The sequence below is a fragment of the Hirundo rustica genome, chromosome 24 (assembly GCF_015227805.2).
Source record: "Hirundo rustica isolate bHirRus1 chromosome 24, bHirRus1.pri.v3, whole genome shotgun sequence".
Lineage (NCBI taxonomy): Eukaryota > Metazoa > Chordata > Aves > Passeriformes > Hirundinidae > Hirundo > Hirundo rustica.
In genome coordinates, this window is record NC_053473.1 from 1,113,970 (window position 1) to 1,136,146 (window position 22,177).

The window sequence follows — 22,177 nt, forward strand, 5'->3', positions numbered from 1 at the left end:
AGGGCATGCTTGGGACCAGAAAGCTCTGTGGGAGCCACCACTGGGTCCCGACCCACGTGCCCTGGGGGCTAGGGGCCCACATGGAGGAAGTGTTCTTTACCTCCAGTCCACCACCTGCGTTACAGCGGTGCTGACACACTCTACTATTCTATGCAAAGAGCTGCTGTTCCACCTACAACTCCAAATTTTACTGGGGGCTTGGCAGTACCAGGGATGGACAAGGTGGAAAATGCTCTAAAACAGGCACCACTGCTAATCAGAGGGATTTCAGTGGAGCCTCTGGACTCTCCACCATGTTCCAGCTCCTGTGGCTGCCCTCATTATGCACCTGCCAACACCAAGAGCTGAGTGACATGTGATGACAGTGGCCATGACCCTCTGGGCACAACGGAGAGCAGCCACTCACCTCTGGACCCCGCACACTGGCAAGCCCCATCCCCAGCAGGCTGCAGGATCCCTTTGAGCATGCCTACACCACACGGAGTTACAGCCCCAGCTTGGACAGCTGGGATCCCCAGCCAAGCTCGAGACAATGCCATTCCCCGAGCTGTCCAAGTGCCAGCACACACCGTCCCACAGGCAGGCCCTCTGGGAATGCCACGGTTCTAGGATGGCGCAGAGGGGTCCCTGGCAGCACTGCAGCCGGGATTTATCTCCCCTAAGACATCTCAGCTCCATGCAATGGCTGCCTGCACAGCACAAGCCCTTTTCGCCGTGGGAAGCAGCTCTGCAACGCGCTTTGAGCTCCTCTCCCCAAATTTGCTCTGGGGGCCTGTCCAAGCACTGACGATGCACAGCCCAGAGCCACCACTGCTGCAAGAGAAGCTGAGCCAACACAACAGCTTGGGGGAAAAGCATCAGCCAAAAGTCACTCAAACAAGGAAGCAATTTGTCTTATTCTGGCTACGCTCCCTTGAAAAAAGAAGCGCGGAGCAGGGAAATCAGGATCACGTGTGGAGCGCTGACTGAGCACCCACCACAGCGGCAATGGGGAGTGTTCACACCAGGAGCCTGACAGATAGAACAGAATAGGGGAAAAAAGATGGAAAAAGAAATGCCATGTGATCCCCCACTCGATCCAAGGCAGACATCACATCCAACAGTTCAGAATATCAAATACGCACAATGAGCTCCAGTGAGTAATTAATCCCTTCAGGAACACTGTAAGTGATTGCAGACAGCTTACCAAGAAAAAAAAAATTGGAAAGTCACTGAAAAAATTACCATAAAATGTTTCTTTTTCTTTTCCAGCCTGAAATACAATGAGATCTGCAAGGAGCCCTCTCTGCTTTGCACGGTGTGACAGCAGTGGATTTTCAACAATAAGCTGGTTTTCCAACAACACTCAATCTACCTGCCAAGGTGACAGTGGTGAGAAACCAGCTCAGTCTGATGGATGGCAGCAAGAGTGGCCGGTCGCAATGCTTGGCTCTGGCCTCGGTGTCAGTGGGATGCAGTGGAGGAACATTTCTGGAGGGGCAAGGCACAGCAGAAAAAGGAGTCCATGATATCTCACAACTTCATCAGCGATTCAAACTCTCCAGGTGACTTTTGCAGGTCAGAGCCTGGCTTATGAAGCAGGACAAGCCCTCCCAGTGATGGGATTTGGGCTCCCTGGCGATGCTTAACTTGATGAGCCAGCTCCCCCTCCTATCTCCACCTTTCCTCTCCATTCTTGTGCTCCCCCTTGCCTCCTTCCACTTTCTCCAGCACTAACCAGCCAGTTCTCCAGCTGGAAGGCTCCAACTTGGGCCAAATTCTGACCCACTGCAACCAAAGTCCTGGATCTGCTCACTGCCATGCACCGACAGGCAAGGAACCACATCTGTCCCTGTGTAAAGTGACCACGTGCAGGTGATCAACCCTGCAATCCCCTGTGAACAGGTAGACAAGCACCCAGAGGCATCTACAGGTCTATCTCACCCACTCCTCCAGCCTCAGTGTCCCACCTCCAGGGAGCACTGACCCCCAGTACAGTCAGGGGGAATTACAGAGCACAGCAGCTGCCTTTTACTTCCATAATTCCATGCTATTTTTCAACCAACTACTACTACTTCTGCTTGTAAAATGAGTTTATTAAAAAGAGTATTAGGAAAGGTATTTTCTCCTGTCAGTAAAGTGACTTAAAATTAGTTGGAACTTTCAAATTAAAAACACAACCTAAAGTTTCACTTCCATTTGCAATCACTGATTTGGAAAACAGTTTTTTTCCTCATGTCCTCTCCTGGGTTTTCTCCCCTCTCTCCTGTTCTCTCCTCACCATGTTTTTGTTTAAAAATTCATCAGGCCGGGGAAAAATGCTGGGGCAGGAAAAGAGGGCGGGGTGGGGGGGAAGGCAGAAGAAACTGTAGCTTTTGCAAAACCGTCTCAGCACAGGGGAGCAGAGCTTCCAGACTCACCTCCCTGCTCTTGGAAAGCGAGAGGCACTCAGAAGGACAAGGGAATTATTTTATATTAACCAGCCTCCTGCACACTCTGGCAATGGCTGCGGCCCCTTGCTGACCCTCCTCAGAGTTCTGTGATCCTCCACTGCCTAACAGCTCCTCTAGCATGGCAACCAGGGAAAAAAGGGATGGATGAGGCAGGAAAACAACCCTGTGTGTCAGTGTGGGATGCAGCGCGCTCCAGCACTGACCATAAACCCTAACTGCTGCTCCCAGCTCATGACAGGCTCTCACTCCACACAGACCAGTGCCAGCTCACGTCTGGCCATGGCAGGGCTCCGAGCTGGACACAGGCTGATGTGAGGCACATCCCACAGGCAGTGCTGATTTGGGGATGGACTAAGCTGATGTTTACACAGCAGCAAGGTTGCTCCCATACCCAGTGGTGCAGGCACACAGAATCACCACAGAACAGTTTGGGTTAGAAGGGATTTTAAACACCATCTCGACCTAAAACCTTCTACCAGACCGGGTTGCTCCAAGCCCCATCCACCCCGGCCCTGAACACTTCCAGGGATGGCACAGCCACAGCTTCTCCGGGCAACTTGTGCCAGAGCCTGACCACACTTAGAGTAATGCATTTCTTCCTAATATCCCTTCCTGCATCCCTGAGCATCCCTGCAGTCTCAGGGGTCACTCTCACCCTAGGCAGATCCCGCTCTGCTGTTCCAGAGCTTCCCTCTGACAATGTGGTTTTTGAGGACAGCTGCTGCACTCTCCACACAGGATGTGTGTAGCATCGGCCTACGAGTGAGCACAGCCCGCCAGCAGATGAAAAGCTATATAGAAATGGAAGATCATTACCACGATCTCTGTGGAAACATCCCATCAGGGTAAGCTTTTTGTCCTCCTCCTTCTCTCTCCCCCTGTGCACAAATTCTGGCACCCCATGCACCACTTGGCGTTGCCTCAGCACTGTGGGTCCAAAATGCAGGCGTCTGATTTCTAAAGCCATTGTCTGGGATGTGCTATTGAGCTGCAAAATATGGAAGGTTTGGGATGGAAAACAGACATCTTCTGAAAGACAAAAAGAAACTGGCAACCCAGATTTTATTTGACTTTGAAGCTATAGAGAATGTCAACCAAACACAATTTGCTTTATTCCCACAAAGGGAATGAGAATCTCAGCCCCAAAACAACCCTGCACCTCTGCCCCCAGAAGGCAGCAATGGACAAACTGGGGAGCAGAGGGAAGAGAGCACGGCTTCGCCCCACTGGTCACCACTGCAGCACAGAGCAGCTGGGCTTGGAAACACATTACCATGCTCCACCTGGGAACGTGAGGCAGGAAAAGCTGCTCTGTAAATTTACTTTTGATTTGGAGCTCAGGGTTCGTGTGCCATTACATTTAGGCAGTACTCATTTCTCACTTGCAGGCAGGGAGGTTTGCAGGAACCCCCAGAGTTTCACCCATTTTAGCACAGTGACTGCCAAGTACCTGCGGTTCACTTCTGAAAGCAAGTGGGGTGGGAAGTGCCTGGCAGTGTAAACAGCAGCTGAACTGAGATCGAATCCTGCCTCCAGCTTACGGGACTTTCCCCACCACAATATCTGATGAGTGACCTCTCACTGCAGATTCCGCTTTCAGAGGAGCAGCTTTAAAAGCCCAACCTCCAGGCCCCGCTCTGCACAGTCCTGAAAGCATCTCACAGGCTGCAGGATGAGATTCCCTCACTCATCCCCCCTGCTGCTTTACGAGTGGGGCCGTTCCCCTCCCCTCACAGGAATCGGCCACATGTTCTCCATCTGGGAGCAGATGCCCACAAGCCAATAAGCTCAACTTGGAAAACTTCACTGAAAATAGCACCAAATTTCTGAGTGCTCTGCAGACCGCGGCCAGATGATGGATATTAGTGCCTCAGCAGTCCCGGGACGCTGTTTGGCGCAGCACAGCAAAAGCACAGCTAAAAGGGCTCAGGGAAATGGAAATGAGATGGCTGGAGGTGCTGCTGCTGGAGTGTCTGCCCTCCTCCAGATGATCCAGCCTGAAAGGAGGGAGGATCTCGGTCTGCTGGTGAATCAGCCCCCAAATGGCTGCTGTACTCAGCCTGGAGTGCTGGGGCACAGGGCAGAGCCCCGCAGAGAAAGGTGAGGGACCACTTAGGGCAGGGCCTCTCACTGCCCCATCCCAGCCATGCCCATGGCACTGCTGGCACGGGGATGAGGAGTGAGAGGCCCCGGGGTAGGTTCTCGGCACTGCTCCTCCCCACAGGCTCAGGATGCAGCCAGCTTTTGCTGCATACAACCACCCAACAGTGGGAGACAGGAGGTCCAGACAGTGATAAATCTCTAACCACCCCGGGTGAGACATCAAAATGGAATTTGCCAAAGGACCTTGCACTGATGAGCTGTGAGCTCCAGGCTACGTACAGCCCGAGGCAGAGAAGACTCAGGGCTGCTGGGAGTCAGGCAAATGTTAGTGCTTCTCCATGGCCAGCAATCACACCACGACAGAGTCTATGCACACATTATTTGGGAGAGAAATCACCACTACCAGGAGCCAACAGGTGCCAACAAGCACTTCTGCCTCCAGGGCCTCTCTTCATTGCCCACCCCGAGGTGCAATGCATGGCCTGTCCAGGGTGACTTCAGTTCCCTGGAAGGGCTTTTGTTACATTTTTAAATGAACCTGGGGTCCAGGAGAGGCAGGTGTGCAGGGCAGTAACCATTCACCCTGCCCCAGTGGATGGGGCTGCCCCAGAGAAAAGTCCCCATTGACTGTCTACAGCTGTTTCCCTCCAGCAGCCCTGCCCTGCCCTGATCCAGCAGGACAGAAAGCCCCATGCCAAGCACCAACAGAGCCAGACTCAACTTAATCCCACCCTTCAGTCTGCAGAAACCTCAAGTCCTGCACAGCTCAGATGCAGTTCAAGTCCAGCTCCTCAGGATTCAGCACACGTTCCTCTGGCCTCAGGGCAGCAGAAGTTTGCAGGACATCATCTGTCAGTCCTCCCTGCTGGGATGGGAGGAAGCTGAACTTCATTATTTCCCTTGCTTCTGCACTGCCTGTTGGGAGTTTGGAGCCAACTCCTTGTCACTCCCTCGGCGCAGTGAAGGTCTGGAGGCTAAATGCAAGGTGTCTGTAAAAGGCCACAGCTGGGTGGCCAGGGTCCTGCACCAATGGTGGCCTCGGCACGCTTGGCTCCACACTGGTCCTGCCCTGGCAGAGCCGAACAGTCCCAGGCTCCAGCCAGAATCCGGCAAATGCCTTTCCTCCTGGTTTTAAGATGAGAGGAACTTTGTTGTCTCCACTCCCACAAAGCAGCACTTGGAGCCTGCCAAAACAGGAGCCTGCCTTACGTGATTTCACCACAGCCAAGATAGCCCATGACTCTGTACCTACCCTGGCAATGCTGGCTCAGGCCTCTCAACCACCAAAGCTGGGAGAAACCTCGGGATATGGGAGTAAGCATCCACGAGGCTGACAACGTGTCCCCTGTGGCACCACGCCGGGAAACGGCCGGGGAGGGACGTGCTGGCCCCATCAAATGGCCCACAGCACGTTTCCTGCCAGCCCCAGCTCACCTCGGGGAGCTCCAGCACCGCAGAGATCAATGTGAATTAGCCGCTATCTACTCTTCCACTTGTTTGCATCAGCTTGGAAATATAATGCCAGGCCAGAGATAAAGTGAACTGGAAATACCCCGGCAGCGCCTAACACTTCCAGCCCGAGGGGTTCACTCAGCTGATGAGTTTCATCATCACAGGTTCCAGCCTGAAGAGCAGGTTCCTGTGCTCCCCATGCACATCCCTCCCTGCCAGTGCCTGCATCTCACACGCTGGGCTATGAAAGGGCTGCTCTCTATGAGGGGGGTTTTGCAGAGCCCAAACTGCTCCCCACCACACTCCCTCCCAAGATCGGGCCTCAAAGCCCTGCCATGATCAACCAGCTGAATCTCCAGGCCAGAAAAAACACTGGGGCTGGCACAGGACCAAGACAGACCCCAAGCTGACAATGTGGGAAGCCTGAGACGATGACGCTGCGCATGGGCGATGGATGTGTGATTTTGAGAAGTGTCTCCTCAGTGAGTTATTCTCAGTGCACAGCAATGCTGAAAGCTCACATGCTATAAATAGCCAGCAACAGAGTTGTACCTGCACCGCAGCTCTGAACGTGTTTCAAGCCAGCTTGTGGAATTGGGAGAGCCAGGCTGGGGCAGAGCCAGTGCCAGGGACGCTTAAGGCTCATGAAAAAGCAGAGGTATAAGCTTCAGGCAGTCTGGGCTCCCAAGAGAACCAGTAAGGGCTAGGTTTGGCCACAACTGGGTGCTCTTGAACAAGCTTATCTGGTTGCAGGGTCTCACTGCCAGCTTTGTCACTCTTGATGACACAACCCTGCAAAGGATGCACAGTAGTGGGACACACAGCTCCCCCAGACACCAAGAATGCAGGCTGGCAGCCAGCAGGGCTGGCATAAGAAATAAAGGTGGTTCTGCTTTTCTCCAATGCAAAAGGTATGGCACTACCCATGTGCCATGCTGCAGTTAGAGGGAACAGTTTTAAATTGAATGGAACAGGGTTAGACTAGAGATTAGGAAGAAATTCTTCCCTGTGAAGGTGGTGAGGCCCTGGCACAGGTCACCCAGAGATATTGTGGCTGCCCCATCCCTAGAAACGTTCAAGGTCACATTCAACAGCTCTTGGAGCAACCTGGGCTAGTGGAAAGTGTCCTGGCCCACGGCAGGGATTGGAACAAGATTATCTCTAATGATTTAACCTAAACCATTCTATGGCTCTATAATTTCCCCTTCAGCTCACACAGCACAGGCTGCAGCACTCACAGCACAGCTCTGCCCATTTTTCTGGGTTACATGAAGACAACCAGAACCTCTGGCAGCTTCCACAAGGACCTCAGCCATGAGCCATCCTTCCAGCTCACCAAGAAAGAGAGGTTGCGATCCCACAGCTGAAGCCAGCCGAGCGGCTGGTGAGCCAAGGAGCTGGCACAGAGCCCGGCCTTCCCGCTGCCTCACCTGTGGCTGCAAGTCAGGCTCGCAACCTGCCGAGGGAACCGCAGCTTCGTGAGCGCAGCTCAAACCCTCAATTTCAGTTTCCCATTGAAAGGCGCCTCCTGGGTCCCTCCTAGCCAGCTCACCATCCCCTCCCTACCCACTGGGCAAGACCCAGCCTGAGGGGAAGGCAGAGTAGCCCTGTCTTTACGTCTTCAGACATTAATTTCTGGATTTGCCGTAAAATCTTTCTGTAATTCAGGGGGATGCTTGAAGCCAGACCCCCACAGGCACAGAGGAGGACTGCAAAGTGCTCACCTCTGTGTGAGCAGGACAGCTAAGAAGAGAGACAAGGCTGACACAACACCACAGCAATGTGGAGTGATCAAGAACCACTGATATCTATAGCAGGCAGAAAATCCTGCGCTCCCAACACGCTGGTACGCTCACATGGTCACAGAGGTGGAGGCACATGTCTAGCCACAGGACACACCTGCATTTCACTGGGCAGCACGGAGACACATGTGTGCCCAAGGTCTGCTCAGCTCCCCCCTCCAGGGAGCTCACATGCCATGCTGTGCCAGGGCCACAAGGCTCTGGAGCCACCTCCCTGATCCATGGCTGCTCCCAGGAGCGAGGAAAATGCCCTGCCCAAACGTGCTGAGCTTCTGCTCAGCTCTCCTATGTGGATTCCAGCAGGTCCTTCAGTGGGAGATGAATCTCAGTCCTCCTCCTGAATTAATAAAAAATACATTATGCCCTCAATTGAACAAGACAAATACCAGTGCAATGAATGAGAGAAATACTGGCACAAAACAAAATGTGGAAGAACGGGATTAGAGGAAGGACCAGCGAATCGGTGGGCACTGGGCACCACTCCCCAGTGTCACACCCACCCTGACACAAGCACATCTCCATTTGTACAGCTTCTAATTCAGCTCTGCAATGCAGCATCCCCTGACTTCCCAGCTTCACGGCTGCAGCATCCCTGCCTTCCCAGCTCCCCTCCCGCTCAGCTCCCTGCTCCAAGCTGCAATGCAGCAGCGTGGGCAAGCCCTGCTCTCCCTTTCGCCCCTCCACCCCACCACGAGGCAACACTGAGCTTCCCAACCGAGCTCCGAGCCTCACGAGTCCTCTACCCTCCCGAGCTCACTGCTTTCCAGCCAGAGAACTGGCAAGCCTTTGCCGGCTCCCCCGGGAGAGCTGCTTCGTGTGTCTGGAGGAGGACGTGACTTTGCAGGGTGGGGGATATGGCAGAACAGCACTGTATCTGATCTCCTGTGTCCCCACAGCGCCGCATGAGACACAGCCAAGGTGCGAAGCCTGGAGAGAGGATTCACATACCACAGAGGGATGGAGCCATCCTCACTCCACCCAGGGAGCGGATCCAGGCTCAGCAGCTTCACCACTGCCATCGGTACCAGGAACACACTACACACATAGCCCAGGACACCACTGCCATCGGTACCAGGAACACACTACACACATAGCCCAGGACACCACTGCCATCGGTACCAGGAACACCACACACACAGAGCCCAGGACACCACTGCCATCGGTACCAGGAACACACTACACACATATCCCAGGACACCACTGCCATCGGTACCAGGAACACACTACACACATAGCCCAGGACACCACTGCCATCGGTACCAGGAACACTGCACACACACAGCCCAGGACACCACTGCCATCGGTACCAGGAACACACTACACGAATATCCCAGGACACCACTGCCATCGGTACCAGGAACACTGCACACACACAGCCCAGGACACCACTGACACCGGTACCAGGAACACCGCACACACACAGAGCCCAGGACACCACTGACACCAGTACCAGGAACTCTGCACACACACAGCCCAGGACACCACACCACTGACACCGGTACCAGGGACACCACATACACACACGGAGCCCACTGCACAGCTGTCACCTGAACAGCCCAGGACACCACTGACACCGGTACCAGGGACATTGCACACACACAGCCCAGGACACCACTGACACCAGTACCAGGAACACCGCACACACACAGAGCCCAGGACACCACTGACACCGATACCAGGAACACTGCACACACAGAGCCCAGGACACCACTGACACCGGTACCAGGAACACTGCACACACACAGCCCAGGACACCACTGACACCAGTACCAGGAACACTGCACACACAGAGCCCAGGACACCACTGACACCGGTACCAGGAACACTGCACACACACAGCCCAGGACACCACTGACACCAGTACCAGGAACACCGCACACACACAGAGCCCAGGACACCACTGACACCAGTACCAGGAACACCACACACACACAGCCCAGGACACCACTGACACCAGTACCAGGGACACCACACACGGGGAGCCCAGCACACTGCGGTCACCAGTACTAGAAACACCACGCATGTACATTACCCCAGGACACTGACTGCAAATGCAGGGCACCAAAAGCCATAAGCACAGTGCCACAAAAGACACTCTGGACCAAACAAGTGACTGATTCAGAGGATATGCCAGTGAGTGAATCTGACACCACACAGCCAAGCAATCCTGATCCCAAGACTGCAGTCCTGCAGCCCGGTCACGCCTGCAGCTGAGCCAGGGAAGCCAAAAGGCACATGCTGGCCACGGCAAATGGGCTGGCACTGGAGGCTGGCATCACTCACAGGTTACACACCTCAGAGGGTGCAGCCTCTGATCATGTGCTGAGCTGGAATAAATCTTCCCCCATGCAATGGGCACAAGCATCAGCCAAGTGTCCTCAGATGCTCAAGTGAGAGTGGGCGGAGGGGGATTCTACAAGTAGAAGGACCAGGGACATTGTTTTCTGGCACCAGGAGAAGCTGCACAGGAAGACAAAGAGCTGGGAACCTAAATGGACACAATAGCGTGATTGATGGTGGGGAGACTTGTGACAAGAGAGTGCTGTGGACACAGAGACACATGCCCCAGCATGAGAAGCCAAATACACAAAGCTGGGAACAGGGGCATGTGGAAGATGCTCTCCAGAAGGAGCCAGAACTGCCAATGATTCCCTGAGTGCCACCAACACAGAAGCATTCTGCTCACGAGGCACCAGGACCAGGCAGGAGCCATGGGTGGGCTGGGTCCATCCCAGCAGCACTCAGCAGTCACACCCATGGGTCTGTAAAGCCTTGAGGGGCCATCACCGAGGTCCCATCGTGGTCACATCTCATCAGCAGATCCCAAATAGTACTTCCAAAATTTCCATAATTTTCTATTCATTTACATATTTTCTTTTTAGCCATGTTGGATTTGGGGGCAAGATACAGGCAGTCACTGGGAAAGCCCCATTTGAACAGGGATTTGCAGGCTCTTTGGGGAGAACTTTGCTTCAGCAGTGCATCCCCAAATATGTCTGCTTTCAAGTGTTTGCTCTGCTACCTTTCCATGGGAAATTTTGAAAGACATCTGGATTTATTTTTTTCTCAGCCCTTTTTCCACACTGGTAAAAGGGCACATCCCAAACAGCTTCAGCAGAAGCTCTGGGACCCTTGGATCCCATTTCCAGATCTCCCCCATTGCTGTAGCCATCTCAGCTGGAGAAAGCAGACATCTACTACTTGCTGTCAGCTCCTGAGAGCAGGCTGGAAGCAGCAACACAACCGTGTACCACTCCCCTTTCTCCTCACTATTACCCCAAAGGCAGGAGTCCAGCTCTGTGGGCAAAAGGAAATAAATCCCCATCCCAACGAGCTCGTCACACAGATGCTGTCACACTGGGACCTTAAGAGAGGAATAGCATTAGTGGTATCAGGACAGCCACAGCACTTTACGAGGCAATAACCTGCTCTCATCACTGTGAAGAGCTATTTGGTCTCTGACCTCCTCATGGGCTCCTGCCAGGGAGCCTGGCTACTGCTGCCCAGTGCTGCCACGGGCACATTAGTGCTTAATTGAACTGGTAGGAACAACATGGGGCAGAGGGAGGAATGCCGTGGGGTAGAAATGCTTCTCTGATCCCACACCATGTGTTTCCCAGCAAGGATGGCAATCAGAAGGGAGTAACTTGGTTCTCATCTCCACTAGGGTCAGGAACGTCCTTGCACGGGACATGTCAGATGCCAATCTTTTCTACACTGTGGTTTACTTTTTAAACCAGAGACAGATGCAACATGCAGCTCCCACCTCTCCATGGAGCCCATCTCTCCATTCCAGCCCTTGGCTCTCCTCCCCACCACTGAGGGGCTGCTGGCACCCACTGCCCACCCAGCACCCACCTGAGCACAGCCAGGCTCTGCCTTGCCTGTGTGCTGGCACCACGAGGGTACCGACTCCCCGTGGGTTCCTACCGCCCAGCAAGGACATCCCTGCTGCGCCACCTGGGAAGGGCAGCACGGGCCACCCGAGGGCTGCAGGACTGAGACCGGTTATAGCTGCAACTGTAGAGTTTGGCAGGGCTGCAGACTCCTGCAGAGAGCATTTCAGGGAACACCATCTCCACTGGGATCTCCTGTGTGTTAGCCTGGGTTCTGACCCACACAACGCTGACCATTTGTTGATGCGAATTAGCAGCAACTTAAGAGGCACATCGAGCAAGATATGGACAAGGAAATGGACGCAGAAAGCAGCTGCAGGACCTCGGAGGTGCTCTGGGGAGCTCTAGGTAAGTGCAGCCATCACGCCAGGCTCCACAAGCACAGCCCATACAAAAAAGCCCTTGCACCTGCACAGCTCTGTCCATCGCACACGGACATGGGCACGGTGAGCTCTGCACAACCAGCTCTTCCACCACGCTGGCCACGTGCCCTCCATCCCCATCATCCTGTGGTTGGGCACTGGCATAATTAGCAACCCCAGCTGCCAGCCAGCTTTGATGAGAAGCCTCAGTCTTTGGTTGATGCAAAATGTATAATTTGGATGATGGAAATAGCCTCTACAAAGCACATGTGGTTGCTGCGTGCCGGTGACCTCTCCCAGCTTACACAGGCTGCTCTTTAAACACGGTTCAGCTACAAAGGCTTCAGTGCCATCAAACAGATGAGGCAGCGGTAGTGACTGAATGAGAGGTAACATTTGGCCATCACTGAATAAACTGTATTTCTGGCCAAGAGAGGCTTGGGAATGCTTCTGGCAGGAGAAGCATGAGGCAGAGATGAGAATTCAGGTGTGGAGACCAAAGACACACAAGGTCTCTGGAAGCCACTGTGCCTGGCAGGGCCAGGAGCTCAGACGCTGCACAGGCTTCTCAACACAGGTCAGCAGTTCAAGGACAACCACATCTGCAGAGGCTGAGAGTCCCTGCAATTTCTGCCTCTCCCTTCCCAGCACAAACCAAGCTTGTGGGTCTTTCCATGCCACTCTGGACAGAGTGTCCTTCAGCAGACATTGCCAAACTGCTCAGGCTGATGTTTCATTTGCCAAAGGGATTGATGAAAACAGCAGAGACCTGCCTTCCCTCCCCCCCAAGCATCTCCTGCAGCAACCAGGAGAACGCCCTTCTTCTGCTGCTCCTCACCAACCCTAACAGGGTGTGAAGCCCACTCTCCTGCAATCCCATTCCTTCTGGGTCCATCTCAAGAAGGGAAAGCCAGGTTTTGGGAGGTACCATCACCACTGGGGAAGATTTCATCCACCTGGATTGCAAGCAAAGGGGTCTGAAGGCTCAGCATGTGTCTATACCCCCTCAAGTTGTGGTCGTGTCAGCACCACTGTCACACTGCTCCTTCCTCTCCACATGCCAGGCTCCTGGTGGCATCCCCACCACACAGGCTGGCACATATATGACAGGTCACGGCTGGCTTGGGTAAGCAGGTGTGATTCAACATCACAACTGCCATGAACGTGGGAAATACAACCCTATGGAAGAGAAGTTTCAGCATGGTGAATCTCCTGGTCTGTCTACCTGGGGTGCTCGCCCCATCCAACTCTAGACAGAGCCCTTGATCCCCCTTGCAAGAAGTCTGCCAGTCCATATGTCTTGGAAAAATATTGGCAATACACAGAGGACACATCTGGCAGAGTTTGGGCCTCATGGACCAGCTGACCAAGTCTTCACATGCTAAGTGCAGTCCAAAGGGAGGTTCAACACCTCCCAAGGTCAAAGTCAGCCCTAATTGATGCAGGTGGAAGCTTGGCAACACCCCAGAAACCAAATCAATTGCTGGGGTCACTTTCACAGCCATGATCTTCCTTAGAGTGTGCACAAGATCCTGTCTTGGATCTCTGGTACTCCAGAGTACCACAAACTGGGAGTCACTCCCACGTGGACCAATCCTGCAAAGATTTCTCTTGCGGATGCTGAGGAAACTCCCACCTAAGAGCAGAGCATCATGGGGGGACACCAAGGTTCCCCCAGGCATCCAAACACCAGTGAGTGGCAGTCTGTTGACACATTAGTGACAAATCCTCCTGCAATCCTGCCCTGCTCCAATGGCATCTGGTGCTACCGTGGCATTAGGCCTGAGGAGGGATGTCTGTAAACCCAGCTGTGAGACCACCGGGGCAGCCTGAGCCCCCACAGCAGGGCTGTCCTCCTGCATCCCACCTGCACATCCCCACAGCCTGCCCGCCCAGGCCTTGAGCTCACTCAGTGGCCTTCCAGTTCTGAGGCCTGGGATGCCCCAGCAGCAGGGCAGACCCTGCCAAGGAGGGCACTGCTGCTGTTCCTGTGGCTGGGCATGGCCAGGGGCCAAGGGCAATGGTCTGGGAGGCCCCATGCCTACGTGCCAGCACACACTGGTGCACACTGTGCCAGAGCCCTGCTGGAGCTGTGACACCCCGAAGGCTCCTGGAGCAGCCAGGGATACACAGGGAAGTGGACTCAGCAAGTGCAGCTTTCCAGGTACCTGGCGCCAGCACACACTCCAGCTGGCTCCACATCTCCAAACCACCTCCCCCAGACCACAGCTGGGGCAAATCTCTCCTCTTTCTCTTCATCCCACAGCAAGGACAAGGCATCTCAAGCCAGCTCAAGTGCCAGAGAAGTTCCTGGCCCCCTAAAAAGAGATCCCAGGCAGGGAACTTGAAGGGACTGGACACACCGGTCCTGCCTGTACTGCTGCTCCCCCACCACCGACAAGCACCAGGACTTTACATCTGGCCAGCTTGAGCACCACACGAGCACCGTGACGGCTGTGCAGGGCTCCCTCGTCACCTTCTCACACCAGTTTGCCAGACCAAACACAGCTCTTCAGAGCCACAAGCCCCCACAGTCATTGCCCAGGCACTGCTGGTAGGGATGCAGGGAAGATGGGGTGTTAGCGGGAAGCAGAGGGCTGCCGAGGCAGCCACAATTCCTAGAGATCAGCATGCAGCATGAGCGAATGGCAAGGGCTGGGCTCTGTACCGAGACCCAACGCTGCGGCCCTCACAGGGCAGCGAGTTCCCAGGTCCGGGGCACAGCCAGCACTGGGCCAGTGCTCGCTGTTCTCATGGAAACCCACCATGCACACAGCGCACACAACAAGCTCGGGGATCAAACCCATAGGGACAGCAAAGCACAGGCAGCCACAGCCTGAAACCGACTCAGGCAAACCCTGCAGCAGCATCCTTGGAGAATCCTCCTCTGCCAGAGCCCCAGACTGCAGCGGAGCTCTGGATCTGCCCAAAATGGAGCAGGAGCATGGACCCCTCACACAGCACCTCCACCAGCAGCTTCCCAAGGTCACCCCCAGGGCAAGCCATGTTGATGGTGGGGAGCAGCTGTGGCACCCGGCTGTGCAGCCTCCATCGTGTTTGGTGGGTGTTGAGACAAGGGATGGCCGACAAGACACGTGGGGGAGGACAAGCTACGCTGCCACCTGCCACTGCTCCTCCTGAGGAGGAACTGCCTTTCCTCCAAGGCAAGAGGCAGCTGACAGCACCTTCCCTCAAGCATGCCTCGGAGATACACTGACGGCTGGAGCCCCTCTGCTCTGGAGCCAGGCTGGGAGAGCTGGGGGTGTTCAGCCTGGAGAAAGCTCTGGGGAGACCTTAAAACCCCTTTCAGCGCCCAAAGGGCCTCCAGGAGAGCTGGAGAGGGACTTTAAGACAAGGAGTCCCGGACTGACAAGACAAGGGGGAATAGCTTTCAACTGACAGAGGGCAGGGGTAAATAGAATATTGGGAAGAAATTCTTCCTGTCAGGGTGGGAAAGCTCTGGCACAGGTTGTTCAGAGAAGCCGAGGCTGCCCCGTCCCCGGCAATGGCCAAGGCCAGGTTGGATAGGGCTGGGAACAACCAGGGCTAGTGGAAGGTGTCCTTGCCCATGGCAGGGAGTGGAACAGGATGAGCTTTGATGTCTCTTCCAACCCAAACCATTCTGTGATTCTAAGTGACCGGGGACACCGAGGCTGGTGACTCCTTTCCCCTCCGGCCCCCTTCACTTCAAGACACTGAGGTGGCCACCAGCGGGTCCTCACGGAGCGTCAGGAGTCCAGATGCCTCCAGCTGCCACCTCTAGCCATTCCCACCGCGATGTCGAGCCCGGCGGTCTCGCCGGCAGCACTCACCCAGCATCTGGCTGAAGAGCAGCTGCTCCAGGTCGCCCAGCACCGTCACCACCAGCTCGGGGTCCACCTTCAGGTACGGCTTCTCCTCGGTGCCCGCCGCCACCGCCGGCCCCTTCCCGCCCAGCAACTCGTCGTCGCACTTGCCGCCGCCGCCCGCCTCGGGGGCCTTGCTGAGGGGCTTCACCTCGGCGTAGGGCCCGCGGGGGATGCGGCTCGGCTTCCCGGCGGGCGGCGGCTTGGCGGGGCCGGCGGGGCGCGGCGACAGCAGCGAGTGCTCGGAGCGGGACAGGCTCCGCGACATGGCGGGCGCGTCCCGCCCGCGGGGGCCGCCGCGCCCGCCGCCCCCCGCCGCCGCCGCCCCCGGCGCTGCCGCCTTGGCCATGTCGTCGCTCCAGCGAGGCTCATAGAGCTGCCGCTTCTTCTCGGCGTCGGTGAGGAAGGCGAGGTTGGTGAGCGACTTCTGCTTGCGCAGGTTGGAGCCGGCCGGCAGCCGCCCCTCCGCGCTGCTCGCCTTGAAGACGCGCAGCTCCGCGCCCCGCGGCCCCGCGGCCGCCGCCTTCGCCCGCTTCGGCATCACGGTGCCGCCGTCGGGGCCCCGCCGAAAGCCGCGCTCCTCCTCCCCCAGCTCCACGTCGGGAAGGCTCTTGAGGTTGCTCCCCAGCATCCCCGCGCTGCAACCATTTAACCCGCCGGGCGCTGCTGCTGTCGCTGCGGCACCGAGGACACACCGGGCGAGACAGAGGGAGAGGCACCGTCAGCGCCCGTCCCACCGGCCGGGGCGGAGCGGGGAGGGGACGGCGCGGGCGGGGAGCCGGGGTGGGGGGGGGAGGAGGAGGGGCGGGGGGGTGAGCGGCACGGCCCCACCTCGCCGCTCCGCCGCCGGCAGGACACTGCGAACCAGCGGAATGTCAGGGGCGAACAAAAAGGGCCCGCCCTCCTCTGGCGCGGGCAGGGGCGGGGCGAGGGGCGCGCGCCCGCGGAGGGCACGGAGGGGAGGGGAGGGGGCGCGCGCCACGGGGCGGGGCCGGGCGGGGGCGCGCGCGGCGGAGCTTGAGGGAGCGGACGGGAGCGCGGGGACAGCGCTCCGTGTGGGACCCCGCCGTGACACGGGACCCCCGCCGTGACACGGGACCCCGCCGTGACACGGGACCCCCGCCGTGACACGGGACCCCGGTGACACGGGACCCCGGGGGCGAGGCAGGAAGCTGGCGAGCTCGGAGCCGGCGATGGACCCCGCGACCCCCACGCCCTAGCGGCCCCGTCCCGCAGCCCCTCGCAGGCAGGGACGTGCTGGGCGCTGGCTGCGTGGGGGGTGGATGAAGCCAGCGCGGGGGTCCCACGCCCCAGCACCCTGCGTTGAAGCACCCCCTGTCCCACCCGCCATGGACCCCACACTCACCTAGACACTGCGCGCCCATTCCCAGGGGGGCCGGAGCATCCCCATTTCTCCCCAAATTGTGCAAGAGCCCAGGGTGGCCCCAGGAGTCCCCCGAGGGACACTGTGGCCCCTAAACCCAGTGGGGCCTCTCCACTGGTCCTAGGGAACTGAGGGCGGGGGGGCGGGGCGGGCTGAAGAAGGGGAGTGGGATCTGGTTATCATCATTCTTCATTAATTACCCGTCCCTTGGGAGGGGTGAATTAAGTCTATTTGGTGACCTCACGCGGGCTGCCATGGCAACCGCCGGGAAATATTGCATTAGAGCCCATCACTGCTGCCGAGATAAGGACGGGAGGGCCGGGGGTGGTGCGAGCCCCCAGTCCACCCCCGGGCCAGTGACTCGAGGTTCAGCCCGTGGTAGTGCTGAAGAGTCCCAAAATAACTCTGCCTGCATGGGACAGTATAGGGTGACAAAAGAATGGTGTTTTGCACTAAGAGGCGCTGCTGGGGCAGGGTGGGTGCACAAGCCGCACCCCAAAGCCGCTCGGGGTTCGGGGGAGGGCTGTTGCCTGGGTGTAGGCCCCGCTGCAGGGGGCAAATCTGCGGGTGTTGTGTCGTTTGGGGGCTGGTGAGATGATCCTGGGGGTCCCCCCATGTTCCCTCTGGCTGGCCCCAGCGGAGCCGCGGGAGGCGCCGCGGGCCGGGGAAGCTGGAGCAGGCATGGAGTGAGGGAAAGGATCCGGCCCCTTCCCCGGTGCTGAACTCGCTCGGCTTTATCCCAAAACCTCCCCTAGGAGCAGGGCAGCTGCACTGGGCGCATGCCAGCTCCACTCGCTCCCTCTTGCTTCCTCCTGGAACATCCTCCTGCTTGCCGCTGGCTTCAGCACTTTCCGAATCGGGGCTCAGCGCTGATTATTCTGACTGAGGTGCTGGGACCCTTGGTCAAAGCCGGGCTCTGCCAGGAGCCACCGTGGATCTGACCGACTTCTGTCCCTTCGAATCACCCGGTGAAGCTCTCGGCTCTCTTTTTCCCCTTCCCTGCACATCTCTAGAGCATCCCGCCATCCTCCACTGCCGCTGCCCTGGCAACCGCCGCCCCAGCATCCTCCCTGGACCCGCCTCCCCAAAATCTCCCCCAAAGCAAACGCCAGAGGGGAGTGGGGTGGCCTCAGCATTGCAGCAGGGAGCTTGTATTCGGCCCTCGAGAAAGGGGGTGACGGGGGGATGGGGTCGGCTCCCTGGAAATTCCTGGAGCTCGCTGCGAAACTGGGAAGAGGAGGGAAAGGAGCCAGCCAGGGTGATGTCCTGGCCCCATCCCCGGAGGGGTCAGTTCCCTGTGCTTCTCACAGTGTAGAGTTTTGGCCATGGAGGTCACCTGATGCAGGAAGTGCAGACGAGCCTTTCCCAAGGGAGCTGTGGCACCTCCAATGTGAGGGTTCCCCCCGCTGCCCCACTGACATCCAGCCCTGGCTCCAATTCCAGCACGAGCCTCTGTCCCCTGGCACCATCACAGCAGCCCCCCAGCAGGACACCCCCATTCCTGACCAACCCCTCTGGACTCACTCCGGCCTCTGCGCTTGGGGTCAGGGTCAGATCCCTTCTCAGGACCAGAGCACTCATCACGCAGGGATGCGGCCGTCTCACGCTCCTGGTCCTCCTGCAGCCTGTGGGCAGAAGGGGGTGAGGGTGGGTGATCAGGGGCAACTGGCTGGGGACCACCAGGAGATGAGAACATGGAGCCGTAGGCTCTGCCATGGTCTGGGGACACTGGTCTCATGGCAATGGGTCCCAGGGCACCCTGTTCCCCACTGAGTCCATCTCCTGCCCCACATCAGCTCCCATGGGTGCCTTAGGAACCCTAGTACCCCAAATCCAGTGGGAACCTTCCTTCTAGTACAGAGCCCCCTGACCTACCCCCACCGTTTCCCGTTGCCGCCCCTGCTGGGCCTGCCTGCCCCCCCACCCCCATGTCCCCCCCAGCCCCATGTCCCCAGGCACCCCCTGCCCCATGTTCCCCCATCCCCAGGGACTCACCGGTACTGGAAGGGTGCCACAGTGGCAGTGATGGGGTGGTTGTGTGGGGGCCCTGAGGAGAAAGTGATGGCCCCTGACCCAAATACGGGGCCCCTCCCCTGTGAGCCACCATGAGACTCATCCCCTGTCCCTGATGTGGCTGTTCCATCGCCCTTCCCATGGGATTCTCCCAGCTGCCCCCCACCCCTGCCCTGCGCTAGGGGAGCTTTGCGCAATTCCGTGGGCTCCCACACCCTGCCTGCCCCTCTCCTCCCACTGCTCGCTGCCTCCGGCCATTTCCCAGGGGACACCAGGGGTCTTGATGGCTCTTTCTGCCCACCATGAGCAGGGACACTGGGATTTCCCTCCCTGCCCTCAGCCAGCTCGTGGCCAGCAGATTTGCCAGTGGCTTTGGGCTTGAGAGTCTTGGGCCCAGTGGGTGGCACCTTCCCTGGCCGAGGGGAGGGAGCCCTGTGGAGGACAGGGGACCCCGGGGTGCTCAGGGGAGCCGTGGTGTGCAGTTTGCTGTGAGCCATGGCACGGGGCACTGGGATGGCAGACTGGTAGTGGCTGCGGCCAGTGGAGTTGACATTGGCTGTCCCCTTCATCCTGGTGAGCTGCTGGCAAGGCTGTGGAGGAAGAGGAGGATTTGTTACAGTCCAGCACAGAGAGGGCACCCTCAGCCCTGGGGCTGCAGCAGACCTTGGTCTTTGTTCCTACTGGCCATGGGTGCTCCATGTCCCTATCCTGGGACAAGGAGCCTGTGCAGCCCCAGCTCTGTGTCCCCAGGTCCCTACAACAGGTCCCTGCAGCAAGGACATTTGGGCACAGACCCTCACCAGTTAGGGCTGCACCACAGGCAGGATGGGGCCTTCCTGGCCACTCAAAACTTTTTCCTGGTCCCCAAAACCACCTCCTGATCAACCAAGACCACCTTTCTAGACATCTGAGGACATCTCCTGGCCACCTAAAACCATCTCCTGGTCATCTAAGACCAACTGCTTGTCACCTGAAACAATCTCCTGTCACCCAAGACCACCTTCTAGTGGCATGAGGACGGACTCTGTGACCCCATCTACTGAGTCCTGTCCCCATGCTGGAGTCGCCTCCTTGACCCCAATGTCCCCCTACGTGGTGCCACCTGCTGCATCCCTCCATGCTCCCGCTGTCATCTAGTTTGCCCCATGGTGACTTTCCATGTCACCCTTCAGAGCCCTGTGTCCCTCCTTGCTTTGGTGTTTTTCTCCATGTGATAAGGATGGGGTCTTATCCCACCCCAAACACCCACAAGCAGGACCATCCTTGCCACCACCAGTGACAAGGATGTCAGCAGTCACACTGAGTGGGGAAGCTCATCACTCCTCATGCCCACAGGGTCTGCCCAGGTGGGCAGAGCAGAGCTCAGCAAGGAAAGCAGCCATGGAACAAAGCTCCATCTCCAACTACCTCCCACCTGCAGCTCTTCAGGAAAAAATCTCAAAACTCAAAGAAAAAGGTTTTCTCCAGGGGATGAAATGATCTCTAGAAAGATGGGGAGCAGTGGTCCCACAGGCACCAGGTACCACATATCTCCCAGGACATACACTCCACATGTTGCTCCAGCACGGTTTCATTCAGTCTCCTTGAAGGAAAACCTCTGAGGAGGGGAAGTTTTTGGGGTCCCAGAGCATTCTGTAGGGATCATCAGGTCCAGGCTGGCCACCCCATGATAAGAGTTCCTCTCCCTGGTGCTGGCTTGGTGTTGGGTGAGTGCAGTGAGTGCACTGGAGGGTCTACTGGAGCCCACCGGTGCTGTTCCTGCTGGGCTGGGGAATGCAGCCCTCCTGATACCCCCCTCCCCAACACACACACCTCCTCTTTCAAACCACCCAGCCGAGACAGAGCTTCTCCAGAGCTGGAGAGAAGCTGTGGGGAGCAGGGAGGTGGCTCCATCACCCCCACAGGAACAGCAACCCAGCCTCAGCCCATGTCCATTGCATTGCCCAGCAGGGGGAATTACATGAACAAAGTCCAAAAATGTCCCAAACTGCCCTGTTTTGTCTATTCCCCAACCTGAGCTGCCCTGAGCCCTGCTCCCCACAGGCTTTTGGGGGTCTGCAAGGACAGGCAGCACTGGGGTGAACACACTCAAATTCCCTTTTCCCAGACCCACGTGAGCTGGATTGTTTGATGGTGGAGCCCTGGGTCACGGGGAGAGGGGCTGACGCAGCGGATGAGATCAAGGAATCGCAGCCTCAATTCCAGCACCAGCCAGGAGCTACAAAGGTCTCTTTCCAAGGCAATTTTGATTAAGGGGCAGAGGAAACACACACAGCTCTGGGCTTGCTCTCCCTGAAGCCTCTGAAACACTGGGATATTTCAGAAGATATCTCCCCACATCCTGGTCGAGCCATCTCTGTTCACCATGGTCACAGCCCCGAGCTACAGCAGAGGTGGATGGAGGCAGTGCTGGGACAGGCACTCGGGGGGCTCTGGAACGGATCCACCCTTGAGGCACTGCGGGAGGTGGGATGGAGACACGCACAGGAGCTCTGCCACTCCCACGGGGCACAGATCACACAGATCCAGTTCAGGGGGCAACCACAGTGGCTGTGCTGGCACCAGCCTGCACCCAAGAGTGCTGCAACACGGGCAGCAGGAGCCAGGCAAGGCTTTCCTTGTGCCAGTGAGATTTCCCACAGCTACAAAGGTCACTCCTGGGAGCCTGGAGGCCAGGGCTCAGCTGCTGGACACCAGCTCAGTTTTGGGAGCATAATGTTCCCACACCAGCTGTGAATATCAGCAGAGAGCAGCTCCCCTCTGTCCCCCAGTCTGTTCCCAAGCTGTGCCCCACAACCCACACTTACAAACGCCAATTCTACACTTTTCCCCCCCTCTTTAAGGCAGCCTCTGCCCTGAGAGTACTGTGCCTGGGGACAGCAGCTCAC

General features: G+C 57.4%; 1 protein-coding gene across 3 annotated transcripts in view; it reads right to left on the reverse strand.

Annotated features, from left to right (window-relative positions):
* The window catches only part of NAV1 (neuron navigator 1), a 75,100-nt gene that overhangs the window by 42,046 nt on the left and 10,877 nt on the right, over positions 1-22,177 (reverse strand). For 2 of the 3 annotated variants that reach the window (XM_058423454.1, XM_058423453.1), the window contains exons 2-4: positions 19,272-19,879; positions 18,801-18,901; positions 15,860-16,567 (exon numbers count right to left, since the gene is read on the reverse strand). In XM_058423454.1, the coding sequence (XP_058279437.1) occupies positions 15,860-16,567; positions 18,801-18,901; positions 19,272-19,858 (1,396 nt within the window). In that variant the 5' untranslated portion in view covers positions 19,859-19,879. Of the gene's footprint in view, positions 1-15,859; positions 16,568-17,258; positions 17,291-18,800; positions 18,902-19,271; positions 19,880-22,177 lie in introns of those variants that run through there. The other variant, XM_040085451.2, reaches the window with a different exon arrangement.